The sequence below is a fragment of the Oryzias melastigma genome, linkage group LG19, assembly GCF_002922805.2.
Source record: "Oryzias melastigma strain HK-1 linkage group LG19, ASM292280v2, whole genome shotgun sequence".
NCBI lineage: Eukaryota > Metazoa > Chordata > Actinopteri > Beloniformes > Adrianichthyidae > Oryzias > Oryzias melastigma.
This window is the reverse complement of record NC_050530.1, coordinates 15,344,071-15,363,879: the sequence shown is the minus strand read 5'-3', so window position 1 is coordinate 15,363,879 and position 19,809 is coordinate 15,344,071. Positions and strand designations below refer to the sequence as shown.

At 40.2% G+C, this 19,809-nt stretch overlaps 1 protein-coding gene across 1 annotated transcript; it reads right to left on the bottom strand.

Annotated features, from left to right (window-relative positions):
• Positions 1-5,722: 5,722 nt before the first annotated feature.
• pmp22b (peripheral myelin protein 22b) lies at positions 5,723-16,582 on the bottom strand. Its single transcript, XM_024285575.2, has 5 exons — positions 16,395-16,582; positions 15,836-15,926; positions 15,599-15,677; positions 11,804-11,944; positions 5,723-8,876 (listed from the first exon to the last, which is right to left on the bottom strand). Exons 2-5 carry the CDS (start codon positions 15,911-15,913, stop codon positions 8,716-8,718), a joined length of 459 nt encoding a protein of 152 aa, XP_024141343.1. The 5' UTR covers positions 15,914-15,926; positions 16,395-16,582; the 3' UTR covers positions 5,723-8,715.
• Positions 16,583-19,809: the final 3,227 nt, after the last annotated feature.

Genomic DNA, 19,809 nt, shown 5'->3' with positions numbered 1-19,809 from the left:
ATTTCAGTGGTCATGTGAGGTTGGAGGTGTGAGGGGCTGTAAGCTAGCAGGAGAGCAAGAAACAAATGGGTGACAGGAATTTGGGGAAAGGCTTTTATTTTGCACATCTCAGAGGTGAATCTTTAATGAACTACTGCCAATCTGGAGAAACTATGACCAAATCTAAATTCTCACCTTCTCCCTACTCCTACATTTATCCCTCCAAATGAAGAATCATGGAATAATAGTGCCATCAAATTCGAATAACATCATGAATAGTCAGCTAGCGTTAGCGCTGAGCTACCGGCACTCGACTATACATAAAACATTGGTTTTATAACTTTACAAAGGTCATGCTACAACAAAAAGTCATTACTTACTTTTAAGCGTAAACTTCTGTGCTTCAGAGCGCACCCACATGAAGAAAAGCGCTTCTCTTCTGTGGCACAGCGCGACGTAGAACCCCCTTGCCACATAGTGCTCTGTATCCCTCCGCCTGGACGGATTGGCCTTAAAAAATCTATTTTGGACACTCCTTTCACTACAAATGGAGGGGTAGGGAGAAGGGAATAATTTGGATTCTGCCTGTGTCCTAGTTTGGGGCTGTAGGGGCTTTAGTAGGAGAGTGTCAATGAAGGGATGATGGGATATCAGCTGAGGCTTACTTATAACAGTGGCAAATTTTTGACGAGTTTGAATAAAAACTGCATAATTTTAATCAAAAGACCACTGGGAACACTTACAATAGATCCAAAGATTATTAGTCTTTAAGAGCCTCGTGTGATGATGGCTTTGACGGGGTTTATCTGACCGCGCTGCCTCACAGCAACATCGTAAGACAAATACGCCCTTCTTTATCCCTTTCTGCCGGACTTCCAGTAACCTTCAGTCGTGATGGCTTCAGCTTACTGTTTTTAATTGGTTCTTCCTCTTGATCATCATCACTCTTCAGGATTTGGATAATATATCATGGAAATTTCCTGTCATCGCCATCACGCTCTGACCCTACTCAATATGGAATAACATATGGTATCAATCATAATTAACACTTTTCAGTCACATGAAAACATATTTAAAGCTCAGATCACCTTTTTGGTTTATGTTTCCAGCTCCTATTTTGTCTTATAAACGCATGACGTAGCTAAGAGAAAAGTCATCACCGTTTCTCACTATTCCCCGACAAAACGCTCCTCTACGTGTCACGGTGCCCCACAATGCTTCATGCTTTCTCCACCATTGTTGCCGATAAAATGATTAGCTCCTTGGTGCGAGTGCATGTTGGCGTAAATGATGTTGATGTATGGCAGAAACCGCAGTTGATTTAGTTCCGGACTACATCAGCTGCCAATCTGGGCTTTATGCCGCGAGCATGATGGACATCCACGGGGTCAGGGGTCATCCATATGTGGCGATGACCTCCACTCGCTCCTGACTTTTTGGAGTGGTGAGCTTTAGAAAGTGTGTAGACCAATACAGTCGAAAATGATGAAAGGGGGAAAAAAAAAAACACGGCTTTCACTTTGACCCCTCCAGGGAAACCTTCGGGGGGGGTCTTTAGGTCTAAGTCTGGACGGAGGGATGGTCGGGCCCCCAGTGACCGGGGATCACAGGATAAACTGTGACAGAGTGTCAAAAACATTGCTCAGGGGTAAAAGGTGAGACCAGGAGTGAATGTGCAGGTGGACACAACCTGTTCTCCATGCAAAAGAGCGCCTCTGTCACCCGTTTCCATGGTTTCCTCTCCATCTTCCTCTTTTCCTCACAATCATCAAAGACTATCAAAATTCTGTGGTTCCGACACAGTGGATGATGGGAAGCAGATGGTAGCACGGCCACCTCCAAGCCCCTCCCCCCTGACCCCACCCCCTCCCATAAAGCGACATTTGCATTTCATGAGCCTTAATTGCGTCTGTTGCCCTCCTCCTCTCTGGCTTTGCGATTTTGTGCCTGTCACCGTCCCGTCCCCCCATGCAGCCTTGAAGGAGCCGTGATAGATTAAGGTCGGCCTTCTGTTTGCATCCCTCCATTGTGTTCCAGAAATGAGAAAATATTATCTCCCGGTTCACTCTGAGTGGGAAAATCAGCCGGGGTGAAGGTGTGGGTGTAGGACGTGATAGTGACACAGGGTGTGATTGGACTACAAGGAGAATTTGGGATATTAATGGGGAAAGTGATTATTTCAAAAGCTCGTCCTTGACCCCGTGAAGGCGGAACAATGGCGCCAGAACCTCCAGACACCTACAAAGAACCTCTTTAATAAAGCATATTAGTCGGCTCCTGGTGCAAACAATTGCTTTGTGTTCTTTTAAAGCCCTTTTTTGACTGTTACTCAAACATTTAACCTTGTAAACAGTTACAAAAAAATGCTTTCTTTTTATTTCCAAAGTTGTTTTTTTACAAACTTTATTAACCCACCTGGGGTCTCTATTGGTTCTTTTTTTCCTTTTCACTTTTCTTTTTTACTCTTATATTGTGTTCAGGTCAAAATGGACCCTTTTTCATTTGTAAAAATGGTAAATTTTGACCCAAACACAATACAAGAGTTTAATATCCTCCACTAGATCTGATCAGCCCTCCACCTTTTATCAGATCTTATATCACTTAAAGTTCAAGCTCCATTAATTGTCATGCACCTAGGTGTGTTAAATTTGTTCTCCGCATTTAACCCAAACCCTGGTGGGAGCAGTGAGCTGCAGACACAGCTGCGCCCCAGAACCATTTGGTGGCTTAACCCCTCAATCCCACTTATTAACGCTGAGTGTCTGGGAGGCAATGGGTTCCATTGGTCTGACTCAGCCAGGTTTGGACTCACGACCTTCCAGTCTCAGTGCGGACACTCTTCCACTGGGCCACTTAGCAAAGCTGAGGTTTGTTTTGGGGTGTAGGTTTGTGTTAGAAATCCCAATTCTAACACAACGTCAGAAATAAAGTCCCGTTTTTTTTTTTTTTATTTCCCAATTTTTGTTACATATTTCACACCAAAAAATTGATTTCCAAAACTCTTAAACTGTTTTAAAATGTATTTTAAGCTTTTCCAATGTTTTCTGTACTTGCATGTACATTCTCCAGATAAGTGATCATTGATATATTAAATTTATAAATGTATCCCATTATTTTTAGTGCCTAAATGAAAAATGATCAGCTCAATAAACATGTGGTTCTGAATATAATCTTTATTTATGAAAAGCTATGATCAAAAATGAGAAAAATCTCAACTTTTTAGTGATTCTAGTTATATTTTTCTGTTTTCTAACTATGTTTTATTGTCTAAAAATATTTTCTTTTGAAAATAATTATGTTTTTTATAAAAATAAAAATCTTGTTTTACAATTCCAACAATGAATTTTCATATCAAAATATGTTTTCTGATTATTATTTTATTTCATTTCATTTTATTTATTTTACTTTACTTACTTTGCTTTACTATACTTATTTGTTCTTATCTCATCTCATTTAATTTTTTTCATTTCATTTTACTTTCCTTTCCTTTTTTATTTTATATTACAGTTTCTCATCTCATCTTATCCTATCTTAATTCATTATTTTATTTAATTTACTATTATTAACAAAAATTCCATAAAGCATTTAAGACTTTTTCATTCATTCTGAAGGGCATATATTAAATATAGAAATGTTTTAGGGAAAGGAAGTTATTATTATTTTTTGTTTGTTTTACAAATCTATAGAGCAACAGTATTAGTTAAAAATTGTAGTAATTTCTTCAAGTTTTCCTAAATTAATTTTCAAGAGTATTTAATTTTATCGCCCTGCGACAGACTGGGGACTGGTCCAGGAAATATCTCGCCTTGGCCCAACATTAGCCAGGACAGGCTCCAGCAACCCCGTGACCCCAACGGGGATAAAGCAGGATTTGGAAATAGATGGATAGATCATTTATCAAAAGTGAAGAGTATATTGTTTTCTGCTTTTACCCCAAACGATGTTATGAGGGCATTAGTCGTGGCTCTGTAGGAGGAGGAGCCTTCATTAGACTGACTGATGAGGCGCCGTCGTCCGCCTCCGCCGCTCTAATGACTGAGATATTCCCACAAACAAGCTGAGTTCTATAAAAGGCTTAATGATCTTATACAGAGTTAATGAGGTTTAACGCTGGTCAGTAAAGACAAATATGATCTGCTACACCCAAAGGAGGAGTTGAGACTTACAGAGGAGCTGCAGTGATGGAGCTGAGCCACACAGAGGCAGTGTTTGTTCAGAGATGCTGCAGCTGCTGCCAGCATCCAGTAGGTGGCAGAATCACACAAGGTAATGAAAGCTCCTCTGTGATGAAGGGAGTTCCTCACCACTGTGACTCAGACTGTACTCAGGCCTACAAACTAAAATTAAGAATGCACTGTCCTTCTGTCACCGGGGGAAATATGTAGTGGGACGTCCGGCTTATCCTCGAATTATCCTTATTATCTCTGTCATCATCAGAAAAGGAAATATCTCTCATTTGAATTATTTTGGTGTTGGTCTTTGCACAGTCTGACAACATTCAAGGCCCTTTTTAAAGGAAACAGCTCATAGAAAACGAGAACAGACACAAACTGCATGTGTAAAGTCATTAGTTTGGCTGTATTTTTCACTTATTGTACCCCTGCAACAGATTATATTATATTATATTATATTATATTATATTATATTATATTATATTATATTATATTATATTATATTATATTATATTATATTATATTATCTACAGTTTTACCATCGATCCTTTACCTCGTAACTGTTACTTCATCTACATGGTAGTAGAAGTAGATGTATGCTGTAGTTTAGCATGGTGTTAATGGTCTGCAGAATCACGTGTTCTGACCTTCACAGCAGAGGTAACCCCCATTTTTTGTATTTTAGTCCACAGAATGATTATATTTATGCAATGTAGGTAATACACCATATATGTGTTATAGGGTGCCATACATCCACCATTGTAGTCAGCATCTTTGTAGGGTAACTAAGAGTGTTTGGGCTGTATTCTGAGGCAGAAATAATGAAATAATAATTACGGTTTACATAATTACAATTATATAATAGTTACAGTTTAATTAAAAATATGTGGAGTGTATACTCTAATAAAAATTGTATTTTTTGGTGTTTTTTTAATACGTCCTAGTGGCTTTTTTTGGATGATGGACGACAAATATAAAGAAAATTAAGCTTTAAAATTGTATTTCAAGTCACTGTGAATAAGGAGCAGACAAAAAAGCATATTAGTGCCAAAGAAAGAACCGCTAGGCAGGACACAAGTCCCATGTTCCGCTCCATTCTGATTCATCCACCTGTCGACGACTATAAATCCTGTACGTCTTTGTTTTTCTTGTTATATCTGTGTGGCCAAATAGCTCCAATATTACTCAATATTTTTGTTGTTCCGCTAAAGTGAGGTTGAGGTTGTGAGAGGTTTCATGATAGAGCATGTCAACAGAGAGCTCTCAGTTATGGGTAATGGGAAGAGCGGGTGGGGTTGCTCTGTGCCCCCATTCCCACGCACAATTTATAGACGAATATGAACTACTGCTGCTCTGCAGAAACTATATGTCCTATATGTTTTTTTCTTTTTGGGGACTACAAATGGCATAATTATGTTAAAAAAAACACTTGAAACACTTTTATAATCGATCAAAAGATGATCAAAGTGGAACTTTAAAGCTTCATTGTAACAAAATAACTGGTATATATACTCATTCTCATTCCCTGCTTCTTGTTGCAAATTCTGAGGAAAGACCCAAAAAAGGTTCACTGTTGGTGGTAAGAAACATCCTTTAATGATTAAATTCAAAGTAGTTTTGGTAACAAGACAGACAGGTGGGAGTTTAAGTGTAAACAGTGTTGACAATTGAAAGCTTTGTAATGAACAGAAAAGAGGACAGCTGTCATCAGAGATTTCCTCTTCCAACTGGACCCGACTGTGAGCTGCAGACCCCAGCAGGCCTGCCAGTGCGGCTGCAGACAGACACACTTAAACCCACAGAGCTGCTCTTTCCTGGAGGATTTTTTACAGGGAGACGTCAAGTGGAGGACTCACTCCTTGTGTTCCAACAAGTCCTCTAACATGTGATGTCACGAGAGGCATGCTGGACTGAAACAGGAGCTGCGTGGTTGGAATAGCTGGCGTAGAGCGCCGTACCTCTACCCCGGAGAGGGTGACACTAGCCACACACAGCATTTTGCAACCATTTGCACAAGGCCACTAATTTGATCCACCAACACACCATAGTGTGGAACTTGGGGGCAGAAATTCCCATAGTTGCATTTCAGCGTTCAAGCTTTGTGCTGTATTTTTAGATATTTGCCAACACTTTAGCTTCATATTCTAAGGTTTTCCTTTCCTGCGTGGCGAGATTACAGGATTGACAAAAACATCTAGAAAATGATGTTCTGAAAATGTTAGCATCAAGAGTTAGCATGGATCCATTCCCTCGTAGAAGGGTAAATACAGTGACAGATATTTACTTCATCCTTTATTCTCACAAAGAATTTTATTAATAACAGAATTTATAGTGCTAAGCTACGTTCACTCTGGCCATTTTTTGGGTTGTTGAACGCGTGTTTAGCATATGGTGTTTACACTGAACAAACAGGGAGGGGCTTCTTCTTTTTCTTTGATCTGGGGGATCCTGTGCTAGCATCTTCTGTAAACATGAGGGGGAGGGGGGTTCTCTGATGCGGACATGTCCTTAAAACATTGTTTCCCCACTTAAGTATAAAGCCAGATTTAAATTTTGCATCTTTTTTTATTTTTTATTACGTTGTTGGGCTTGGTTGATAAAATTGATTAATCACTCCGAATCAATCTAAGCTTAATAGATCAATAATCGATCCATAAACGTAGAGATCGATCAGACGCATAATGCTAATGTCTGCTAGCTTGATGCTAACATATAATGGGATTTCCCATAGGACGGCTAATGCTAACACTTAGTCTACGTAAACATACATTGCTGACTAAATGAACATCTTTATAAACTCACAAGCATGAATTTTCCAAACTCTTTTAAGGTAATATTTTTAAAAAATAACCATTTATGGTCTAAATCTGTTTTGTGCTCAAACTTTCTTCATCTTCTGGAATAAGGTGTAATGTTATAGCACGTTCGCCACCTAGTGGCCAAACTGAAACGCCCTCCAGGAGAGGCAGAACAATAGTTGGAGCTTCTCTGTTTGAGAATTCATGTAACTCTGTATGGTATTAACAATCTCATTATTATTTCACTAATTAATTTTACATGTGAATTGTATTGAATTAATTTAAATATCTTCAAAACATTTATAGATAAATAATGTATTTCTAAGTAAATGTGTTAATTGTGTAAACTCAAAATTGAATTGAATCAAATTGAATCGATTCTGGGAATTATTGGCCCTCGTTGAGAGTGTGTGTTCGTGAGGGGGCATTTTCATTTTTGTTTACTTTTTATTTTTAAAATTGAAAAAAATGTTTTATCTGAAGCACTACTGTAGTCGGAAAAGTGCTTTACACAAAAAAGTTTGATTGAACTTGATTTCTACTGTTTACTAGCGCATGTCCGCCGTTCACAAACCGCAACTATTAATTTCTCTTCCACTTCCATGAATTCAAAGGAACGCCATCCAAACGTCACTAGCAAATCTGAGCCCCTGATTGGTCAAACGTCAACCTGTTTTATCAATCGCTATGTGTTCTGTACGTAGGGCCCCAAAACAGTCGTAGAAACTTGCGTAGTCTACACGTGAACCAGAAAGCCCAAATACACGCACACTTACATAGATTTATCATTGAATATGGTCGCTTGAACGCACGTTATCATGACCAGTGTGAACGTAGCTTAAAAAGAAAAACATTTAGCTATCAGAGGGTAAAGACTGCAGCATTTCAAACTTCAAGTATCTGAAACATTTTTATCATCACTGCAAACCTTTCTTCTGGTGATTTTCCATATGGCTTTGTGGTGTTTAGTTTGACACAAAACTGTCTCCATACATTTTATTTGGCTATAATACCAAAGTCTTAACAGAATGATGGTTTGTTATCCAATTATAATACTGACATTCCAATATCTTTGGTTTCATAAAAGTTGATTATTTTTACAGTAGCTGATTAAGAATAATAATTATAAAAAAACAGGAAAAACCTGACACAGCAAAGTGAAATAAGCTGCGTTCCCTCAAGAAGCAGTCAGGCACAAGCGTTCCTCTGTCCCATTAACTTCAAGCTGTTCTACCGAAAATGATCACTACCAGTAATAGGAATGATTAATACATAGCACCATCTTTTGTTCAAAACAAAAAAAAAAATAGAAAAATACTGAAAAAAAATGTCCAAATTCACAAATAATAAAAGGAACCAAATCTAATTTTAATGGCTGCACTAAATCCATGGATGTTACCACTCTATTTGTAAAGCAAGTCTGCTTCAACCCTCTAAATCTATACATGCACTCACGTTACTACACTCATTTTTTGCAATAGTTTGGCAATAACAAAACCTCACAACAAAAATAGCGTAAATTATTTCGTTATAACAAACAAAGACTCAGGCACTTAATCTGCTCAAACAAAACCTGTAGTATTCACTGACAGAGCAACACAAAAACTATGTACATATATGTAAAAAGTGTTATAAATATGTTTTAAACCACAGATACTATATACATCTTTGAAATGAGACATTATTTTGATGATTTATGGTATTACTCCCAGGCTGCTGGTCCAACGCCTTGTGACTTTGGAGGAGGGGGTTTGCAGTTACCGGGATCATTCCCGCTTCCTTAAGATGACGTAGATGAGTCCGCTGATGAGCGCCAGGGGGAAGGCCACCCAAGCCAGGATGTACGAGTAACCGAAGGTGTCCTCCTTCTGCACCCACTGTGGACTCTTCACCGTGTAGATGATGGCTCCACTCATCACAAACAAGCCTGGATAAAGGAGGAACAGAACAATATCTATCAGTCATCACTTCATTGTTTTTTCCAAAACAGTATTGAGTTCCCTCGTCTGGTGTCCTGGCCTGAACCCTCCTCTTCTAGATTCTGTCCCTCCACATTATGTCATGCTGGAATCCAGTCTGGCCTTTCCAGCGTCGGCCCGGCCTCCCCTGCACTAACAGCCGTCCTGGCATTTTAACTCGCACAGCTGATTGTGCTCCCAGCGCCATTCCTGTTTGGCTGAGTGGGCACATGAGAGCCAGGCAAAATGCTGGCACGCTGCGGAGAAACAACCTGACATTTTGGAAAAGGGCTGCCAAGAAAAAAAACACAATGGAGACAACAGAGGGTTGAGCCGTTCTCTGGCAAAAGGGCGTTCTGTGCAAGGGATAAGTGGAGAACAAAAACATCACTTACAGGCCCAGACTAAAGCAATGGGGGCATTTATTCTCACACTGTCTATTCTCATATTGATCAAAATTCTAGAAATGTCAAAAAACTATTTCGCAATTACACTGTTTCCATGAAATCACAATTATGCGAATAAACACAAACCTACTCGCGCGATAAATCATTCAAAAACATGAACAATACTTTGATTTACAGTAGATACATTCACATTTCTGCCACTGCACAAGCGCATATCATCCTCTATCAAAGGAGACGTCGGCGTCTCATTCAGGTCATGATCACGTGAGTCGTTTAATTAGAAAATTGCTTAACACTTTTTTCCACAAATCACATTTTTTTCCGAAATTCTCGTGTTTCCGTTGTGCTAATTTATTTTTTATAAATTCAATATGCGGTATTTCATTGTCAATGGAAACACAGCTCATGACAGTTTAGTTTTCATCTTCTCTGAGTCTTTTAGAGACATTTTTACAGCTTTTACTAAACTCATAGGAACTCAATTGCTCCACGATAAACTAAGACACACCAAACTTTACGTCACATATATTTTGGTACAAAACTGAGCAGAAAACACATCTTTCTCTAATGTGTTGTCAATACTTTGCAATAAATTAAGTGTTTTTGGATTTAAAAAATGTTTTTATTCTGAGTCAGTTATGGTCTGTTTTCCGGTTTTGTGTTTCCCCGTCACAGTCTGACAGGTTTCATATAATACATAAACAGTTAAGTCCACTTTCAGCTTTGTCAGGTCATATGATTTGAGACTCTTTTAGTTGCAGCTGTTGTTCCTTTTTTTTGTTTAGGTTATTATTTTTTTAAATCCTGGTACTAAGCATAGTCCTCTCTATTTTTGGGTCTTTGACTTTTTGATCATTTCTCAGCTGCTACCTTCATGAAAAAGGACTGCACCAACCTCTATAGTCTGATATCTTTGACGGGTGCAATTAATCTGATCTGCTGTTCACTGTGTCGTTTAACATCATAAAAAGTGGGTCAGAAAGATTTGAAAGAATTTACTTAGTTAAGGATTCAGTGAGGTTACTAAACATAAAGTCGTACTCCAAAGCTGTGAATTTAATTACTGTATTTGACATTCCAACACTGGTGATACCAAGTCTAAACACGACTATGATAAATATATTCTCCTAATAAACAAATGCTCAAAGTACCATATTTTCACACTATGGCACACTTAAAAGTCTTACTTATTTGTTGTTTTTTTTGTTTTTTTCAAAAAATCCCGAGCACTAATACAAGGATTCATTTTGGTTGTGTTTTTATACGAGTTGCAAACAATTTGAAAGGTGATAGTGAAAATGCTAACACGTTGTGTAGCAGTGTTGGACTGTTTTTCTTTTTTCCTGTGGCTAGCAAGGTTGGGAGTTAGCTTAATCACAGTAACGTTTGTTTTAGCTGTTTCAGTCTGTTTTTTGACAAGCTGTAAACAACGTTGAATGTTATTGTAAAAAAAGAAAAAAAAAAAAAAGCTAACGCGTTGTGTACCATTGTCAAACTGTTTTTTCCTTTTTTTTACTGTTGCTAGCAAAATTGGGAGTTAGCATGGTTAAAATAATGTTTGCTTAAGCAGTTTCAGTCTCTTTTTTTTGTTGTAATAAAGGTTGAAGGTTATTGTAAATATGCTAACACGGCTAACATGTAGCAGTGTCAGACTGTTTTTTTGTGTGTGTTACTGACAAGGTTGGGAGTTACAGGTGTTGCTAATACGCTAATACAGCTAATGTTAAGAGTGTCTCTATCAAGTTGTAGAGGTACTGTGAATTAAATTGATCAAATCTGACTTACTAAAGGACTTACTTGTCTAACTTACTGCACCACAAAGTTCTGTTCACCTTGAATTTAACAATTTTGAAAATAGACTACTCATTAATGATGCGCCGTATTATCTTGTGTGCTCTATAGTGCGGAAATATGGTACTCAGCATATATCCATCATTGTAAGAGAAGACCAGTGTATCGACAGATTGAAAATATCACATACTTCCACCTAACTGGAATGGTGTTAATAAAATAAAAGTATTCATTTGGAAATGCAGATCAATAGGAACTCTGACTAGGGAGTACGCATACCTGAGTACTCCCTTCTTCTAGTACTCTACTTTCATATTTTTGTGGTTTACTTTTACTCATCAGGATCTAGCAGCCTCCCTTTTTCCAGCTCTCTCTGCCCTCCCTGCTGATGATAAGCTGACTCAGAAGTTTCCACTTTTGGACTGACTCAACACAGTTAATGAAGGTCTCGAGGACCAGGGTTTCCTAGACAACCTGTACACACTCAAACATGATACTGTTCTTTTGACCACAGTGTGTTTGGTCTTAATTGCAACAAAATGAATAATGAAAAGAAACAAATGTTTTTGGAACTCAATTTAAAGTATTTCTTCTGCTTGAGAAGAAATAAAATAGCAAAACCTTGACTTGAATTGAGAGCCGTAGAGGTCAAACTGTCTAGTATTTGTGCAACAATGACAAAAAGCTAAGCAACTCACTCGCAATGATCTGGAAGGTTCCGGTAAGGAAGAAGCGTCCACCCTTCTGCAAGGTGAAGAGCTGGCAGAAGAAGAGGAAGAGAGACAAACAGCTGAAGATAATGGAGAGGATCATGAGAGCCTGGACAGCCTGGATCCACTCTGCAGGAGAAAAGGAAGGAGACAGGCGGGTCAGAGAGAAACTCCCATATAATCTTCATTAGTCTGGCTATTATACATGCAGGATGATGTTTATGAGCACACACAGACTTTAAGAGGAACTAAAGGAACATCAACGGCTGACCATGCTTTCAGCATCACTCCTCCACTAAGTTTAGGCAAAAATGCAACGATCAAGCCATGACCATGTTTACCTCTGGGATAGAGTAATGGATCTACAACAATGAAGCTCAGGTATCTTCTTTCTAAAAGCTCTGCACGCCCCTCACAGTGGGACCTATGATTCAAAGTGCCTCATCGATTGATACTTATAGTCCTTCATAGCTAGAAGCTATTAACCCATTAGACTTTTTTATTGACAAGGAACCCCATCTACTGTATCTGTGCTATCTATCACGTTTGATTCTATACTTCTGTTTATTCTGAGCGACCATGCCAGGAAAACTAGGGTTTCTGAGCGAGGTCCATTTCTTGTCAGGATGGGTAATATTTCCTCACTTCCTGCCCCCCTCTGGCTAGATCATGATTTCCTCTGGCTGTGCGTCCATCTGCTGCTTGTTCCACCTTCCTATTGTCACACTCAGTCCTAAAGGCTGGAAAACTGTCACAAGGTGGCTGACCCATTTGACTTCCTTGAGTTGTTGCATAATCCCTTCACAAGCGTCAGTCATGTGGTGATTGAAACAATCAAACCAGACCTGTCAAAACCGTGTCAAAAAGGAAAAAAAAAATCCAAAATACCATTTGGATTGAGCCCTGGTCGGTTTATTTAACATAAAAATGACACAGTGCCAATTCCAGCAAACAACACACTTGATTTTCTTTCGCTCATCCGGGACCGGGTTGTGAGGCAGCAGTCTAAGCAAAGATGCCCAGACTTCCCTCTCCCCGGTCACTTCCTCCAGCTCCTTTGGGGCGACCCCAAGGCGTTTCCAGGCCAGCCAAGAGACGTAGTCTTTCCAGCAAGTCCTGGGTCTTTGCAGGACCTTCACCCACTGCCTGGAACACCTCCCCAAGGAGGCGACCAGGAGACACCCCAACCAGATGCCCAAGCCACTTCAACTGACTCCTCTCTATGTGGAGGAGAAGCGGTTCTACTCCCAGCTCTCTCTGGGTGACCGAGCTTCTCACCCTATCTCTAAGGAGGGTGGCAGGGCATAAAAAAATAATCAATATATGGAAGCACTTTGAATTTTCTATTAGTTGCTATGAACCTAGGTGTGTGTAATTTGTTCTCCACAATTGATCCATCCCTTAGGGGAGTGGTGAGCTGCAGGAACCCTCAGGAACCCTTTTGTGGTTTAACACCACGATCCAACTCTTTATTGTTGAATGTCCTGATTCTTTGGTATGACTCGGCCTTGGATTTGTACTCATGATTTCCAGTCTCAGGATGGACACTCTACTGCAAGGCCACTAAGCTGGCACGTGACCATACAGTTTAGTATCATTTTTTAAATGAATGGATTTTTAATTAACTTGTTTGTTCAACCCATTCTCACTCCCAAGTTGTCACATATTAACGTTTGGTTAGGGACCCTTCTGCATCACTTTTTTGATGTTTTGGGTCCACAGTTCGTCGTTTTTCGATGTACTGAGTGTTCCCATTAAATCATGGGTCCTCAACCTCCAGAATCGGTCCAGTGCCACAACGGGTAGTGCACCGGTACCCAAACGCGGTACCCTAACCCCACACCGGACCAGACCTGACCTGTTACCAAATGAGGTACCGGACATGAACCATTCCCAGGTTATGGTTAGGGTACCACTACTAAGTTAGGGTTATGTGTCCTGAGGACCAGTGCGCATCCGGTACCACATCCCGAGGGTTGCGGACCCTTCATTTTACGAACAATCAGCACATTAAAAAAGGACGAGTCGGCTACACCCAAAACATCCACATGTGACGCAGAAGGGTCCTTAACCAAACGTCAATATGTGACAACTTGGAGATGAGAATGTGTTGGTTTGTTTGTACACATATTTAATTTACACTTGATTATCTTGCAAGAAATACAAATAATCTGGAAATCTTCACCTGCACTGTTCAGTACTTATAGTTATCTCTGAGTGACACTGGTTGAAGTTTTGGCTAAAGATGTTCTGGATCGATTTTAGGTCCGTGAATCGGATCGTCAACCACAAATCCTGATATGTATCGCCGTTGAAGTGAATTATTACACATCAATCCGTTTGAGAATAAGCAAACAATTCAGTAAAAAACATGGCTCTTTAAGGTCCCACTTTGCTCATCATCTTTTGGTCTTTCTAGGCACAACATGTATCTGCTGCACCAATTGTTCTTTTTAAAAAATATACCCAAACGTCTAACCAAAATAATCTACTCTGATGCTACGACAAACCCAAGGCAGACAATTGAGTTGATGTTTTTATAAGATGTTATGCATAACTTTATGACCACTGTGCACTAGAGTCTGTCACTGCCTTTTTTGATAAACACCCATCACTGCCTTCCTTCCTTTTCTTGTTGGAAACAATGACATAAGGCATTTCCTGGCATGAAGCGCCCCTCTGGGTCCACCATATCACAGATACGAGAACATGGCTGATACCCAAACAGCATTGTGGTTGCAGAAACACAAAAAAACACAATCCAGAGTACTGTACAGCTAAAATTAGCCAGCTGTGGTTTTTGGTCTCCTTCTGTCAGTCTGCAGGCCAATGTAGAGGAACACAACATTCTTTCTCAAAGGGCTAAGTTTAGCGCGTGTAAATTCAGTGAAGTAATTTCTCCGGGCTGCACGGAAGTGATTAGAACTGACTCGGAATATGATAACCTAAAGTTTCTGTAACCATGAAGGAGTAGTCTTTCAGGAACCCGATTCTAATGATTTTAACTGGCTTCGGAAAGAAGCTGATGGCTCAGCAGAGCTTAAGGCTGCTATCTTTCCCCCTGAAACAGCTCACACGCTTTCCTAAATAAACACGCCGCGTCCCCGCGCCAATGAAAGCAAACAAACTACCTGGTAGAGTTGGTACTGTAGACACTGCTGCTTTGACAAAATACACACTAACACAGTGGGGCTCATTCTAGACGAATGACATCACCGCGTTGCCGGCAGCAGCTCTGAGACACATTTATCAGCAGCATGGACGCCTGCACCATCAATTTTTAAGGATTATCTCACGATTAAAGTTTTTTGTAATCTTTCGGATCTATTATTTGTCATTCTCGTCTGCACATAAATCTCCTGCAGCTGCTGCCTTAAATCGTCTGGCTGGGCGTGACCCGCCACCAGCATGCCAGATTCTGCACCGAGAGGGTCCGAGGGGCCTCCCTTTGCATCCCAGCACTTTTACACACGCATACACGGAGATCCAAAACTTTAAATACCCCCACCTCAGCCCCACCCGGATCATTCACAGCTCCCGCCTGCTTGTCACTATGGACTCCCAAACACGGGACCTTATTATGGGTATCGCAACCACGACTATTTTTACAGTGGCTGCATATCGCTTCCAAATTCTCTGCCCTAGATGGCACCAGAGTCCCAAAGGAGTCCAGACACACCCAGCAAAAGGGAGAAGTGTCATCAAAGGGGTTTCCAAAATGCCAAAAAATCCAAACGAGTGTCAAAGAATACAAAGTGATTCAACATTAGGATTGTCTCTGACCTCCAGTTGATGCCGGAACACATGAAGTGGTACAGTTGACCCACAGGTCTGAGGTGCTGCCTGTCCCTGTGGTCCATGCCTGGTGCACAAAAACAAACGAAATAGTCAAGAGGATGCAAAAAATAAGCCAAAAAAGGACTATTTGGCATATTTTTATGCAAAACAAGTTCTTAAAATCCTTATTCTACATCTCTAAGAAAATCAGTGTAAACATTTGATGACTTCTGAACCACTTACGCTGACAATTGTTGACACAAAGAGCAGAACCAGTGCAGCAATGTGCAGCAGGATGATTCCCAGTAGTAAGATCAGCATCTTCACGGGCAGTCTGAGTAAGAAGAGAGGAGACAGTTTGGCGTTTAACTGTGGTGCGTGCGCTCGGGCGCGTAAATGGACATTAGATTGTAGGGGTATGGGTGTGTCACTGCAGCAAAATATAGACAAACTTTGTTGTCCTTTTCAAAAAGACACACTGATTTAGAGAAAACAAATCTTCATGAGGAAAGACAATCAAGATTTGTTTAAAGAAATGCTCAAATATCTGCGTAAAAATCGTGTCGTCCCACTTTTTTTTCAAGAGCTTTTAGAACTCTGCAGTGGCACTTAGTTTTTTAAGAAAATGTGGCACAAAAAGTACCGACACATATAATTAGTTTAACTTATTAAGCACTGCTCCTCAGTAAAGCTGCGCTCCAAGCTCAGAGCGCGTTTCCGCCTTCCATTTATCCAATACGCCTGGACTCACTCACAGGGAGGCTCAAATAACCAACTTCAACCCAGACCAAAGTCCACTTACTTCAAGCAAAGCGCGACTATTCCGACAGAGCGAGTTTGGGCTCACAAAAAGCAGAAAAGAAGTTCTTCCCCCCAAAAAAGAGTCAACCTGCAGTAGTTCCTCCGTCCGGAAAGCTCCTTCTCACTAGATTGATGCCAGCACTGACGTTGTGTTATAAAGTGTCTCATTATGGAAGAACAACGCCCCGCGTGCTGCGTCATGGAGTGACTCTGTTTGACAGCCAGAGTTCTCAATATAGACGCGCCATGCGTAATGGCGCGTGGGTAGTCTTGGTTACTAAGATAAAGCGCGCGTAGTGACATCCCTGATTATTTAATTTGCTGCCCTGGTAACTAAGGGCAGATATGGTTTTATTGGAGCAACATAAAAATATTTTCACAATTTTCTTTCCTTCCTAAGCAATAATTCTAATTCTCTCTCTCTCTTTTTTTTTATTTTTTTTTTAAAGAACCTGCTTTATTACACCATAAATTTCAGCCCTGCTCTGGGAAGTATTTCCCACCTATACTATACATCTTTCAGTTGTTGTTGCCCTGGTGGTTAACAGTTATAGGTGATCGGTGTGATTCACTGCTGATGTAAAAGTACATTGAGAAACATCCAGTTGTCAAATGACTAAGGTTGTGTCCGAATTCCTTCATCACTCACTATATAATACACTATATTGCCATTTTGTAGTGTTGTCCAAACCTACAATTCCAAAATCCTTACCCCTAGAAATTTCCCAGAAGTCTCAGCGAAAAACGAGTGTGCATCAATGCTTGCTAGATTGACAAATATAGTCCACAATGCAAAGTGTTTAAACAGTTTTTGAATATATATATATATATATATATATATATATATATATATATATATATATATATATATATATATATATATATAATTTAAATGTATTTTTTAAATAAACCATCAACATTCTCATCACCAGAACAAAGTGAATCAATAGTCATTGCGACATTAAATACAATTTAATTTCATTTATAGCCCAATATCACAACAGAATGGCCTCATATGGCTTCATGTCGGTAATCGTACAGAAGCAAAAGTCTGTCATAAAATATAAACAATAGCTGATTGTTAGACTAAACAAGCCAAAGTAAACTGGTTATCCCCTCTTTCACAGTGAGGAAAAACTCCTAAAAAACCTGATTCAGAAAAAAAGAAGAAACCTCAGGGATGTCAATCCGCAGGTGGGATCCTCTCCCAGGACGGACAGGGTTTACCAGGACTATTAAAGAAGAATTTTCTTATCTAACTGTACGTGTTTGAATAGAGTGCAGCCAGATGGGGCTGGTGACAAATGGGGATGAGATCCACAGCCAAGACGAGCCGGAGGCACAGTCCACGGCCAAGAACAGGAGCACAGATGATCCACAGTGATACATGCTTGTCTTTTTTAGGTTTTCAAATTAGTGACTTCATATTCATCCTTAACCCTTGTGCTAGCATGTTTACATTAAAAGTGGGGTCATCTGGACAGCGTGCTGGACTTTTTATTTTCAAGGATTTTTTATCTTCACTGGTGTCCGTGGCAGACATAAATCCTTTGTCATGGGATGGATCACACATCCATATAAGGGAGGGGTCATCTGGACCCATAAGACAGCACGAGGGAAGAAAAAAAAGTAGTGATCATGGTGTCTGAACTGCTTTTAATATCCAGATGGTTATATTGTGTTTTAGGAGGTAGGCTGCAGAGCGTGGGGAGGGAATTTGGACAACAGCCTACAATTCCAAAATATTTTTTTCTGTTGATCTCTATAAATGGGGCTTTAAAAGTGATGTCTGCTGATCATCACCTAATTTTTGGCAAATTGAAATAAACGTACTTAATTCTTGAAAATGTAGTCAAAAACCGTCTGTGTGCTGCCCCCTAAAGGTTGAATCAAGGTATTTCATCTGAATTTGGTGATTGGTCAAACCATGTTATTTTCAGAAGTCCCACAGTACTGCCACAGTCCCACCCCTCTGACTGTATTTTCACATTTCGGCTGTGGGCGGAGTCAGCCTAAAACTTCCCTGTTTGGTGACCCTTTAATGTGCGTCTTCTTTAGCCATTCCTCGGTTGTCTTGACTGCATGTTTTGGGTCAATATCCTGTTTGAAAGATCCAACCATGATCCACTGTAAGCCTCCTGGTGGAGAAAAGGAGGTTCTCACTCTGGATTTGATGCTAAATGGCTCCGCCCAGGGCCGGCTCTGGGCATAGGCAATCTAGGCAGCCGCCTACTGCACAATCTGCTGGATGGGGCGCCAAATTGCAATAATTTTTAAATTATTGTAACAGTTTAACACACCAACAATTCCGTGTTAATTTTTTAAAAAAAATGGTAATAATTAAAACCTAAAATAAAATTACTCAAAAATTGAGAATCAATAATAAATCATGTTTCGCTTAGAGTGCCATGCAGCCCCTGGCTCCGCCCATCCCCCCACTGACACAATGAATCATAACAAAACCACCCCCAAACCATAATGTTTCCACCTCCATGCTTGACAGTGGGGACTGTGTTCTTGGGGTCATAGGCAGCATTTCTCCTCCTCCAAACACGATGGATTGAGTTGATGCCAAACAGCCCCCAGCTTGTTGCTGATTGTTTTGTAGTCCATTCTGGTCTCATGCAGGTCTACAATCTTCTCATTTACATCCACTGAAAGCTCTTTAGTTACCGTGTTGGAGAGTTTGGAGTATTTGACTGATTCTATGGACAGGTGACTTTCTAAAGGTGTCCAGTTGAGGTGACAGATTGATTAAAAGAGTCAAACTGATCTAAGCAGTCTGGTTTCACGTGTGTTTCTGTTGCATGAGCTTATCAGACTTGCTCTCTTTACCCTTCAGTCTGTCGCTGAAGGACTTCAGAAGCTTCAGATCTCTTCTGTCAACATCCACTTTCTGTTTTTAGCAGCTGGTGGAGCCTGTGTTTCTCACACTCTTGTGAGAAGAAGGCGCACACTTACGCGCTTAAACACAGGCGTACTTGGAGATCCAACTTTGTGAGCCTCTTAACCTCACCTGACCTCTTTTTCACAGCCTCGCATCAGTGTTTTAAAGCCTGAACTCTTGACTGTATACGTAGCGGAGCTCCATTTGTACCCAGAGAGGGAAACGAGTGGTGCAGGCACTCCTTATTCCCACCCCTTATATGTCAATGTTTGTAAAAGCCTGACCATTGGTGGACAAGAGCAGTTCCGTTTGTGAGATCCGGGTTGAAGCCAAGCTCTCTGATAGAAGCAGCCTCTGACATCTCATCTTCATGAGGAAGATCTTTACGTTAGCAGGGCTTCCATATTTAAGTCTTCCTTTTTCAGCCCAAAAGATTCTGTTCCACATTTAAGGCAGAGGAAAACAGCACCCTTTTATTTCATTAACATGCTGCTGCACTTACTCTGGCTCAAATCACAGTCCATTAGCC

What these genes read in the sequence shown, in the direction of transcription:
- pmp22b (XM_024285575.2), bottom strand. Translation starts at nt 15,913, where the DNA reads ATGCTGATCTTACTACTGGGAATCATCCTGCTGCACATTGCTGCACTG. An exon ending in TTGTGTCAACAATTGTCAGC is followed by an intron (nt 15,678 to 15,835) that starts GTAAGTGGTTCA and finishes TTTGTGCACCAG; the next exon opens with GCATGGACCACAGGGACAGG. An exon ending in TGTTCCGGCATCAACTGGAG is followed by an intron (nt 11,945 to 15,598) that starts GTCAGAGACAAT and finishes TTTCTCCTGCAG; the next exon opens with AGTGGATCCAGGCTGTCCAG.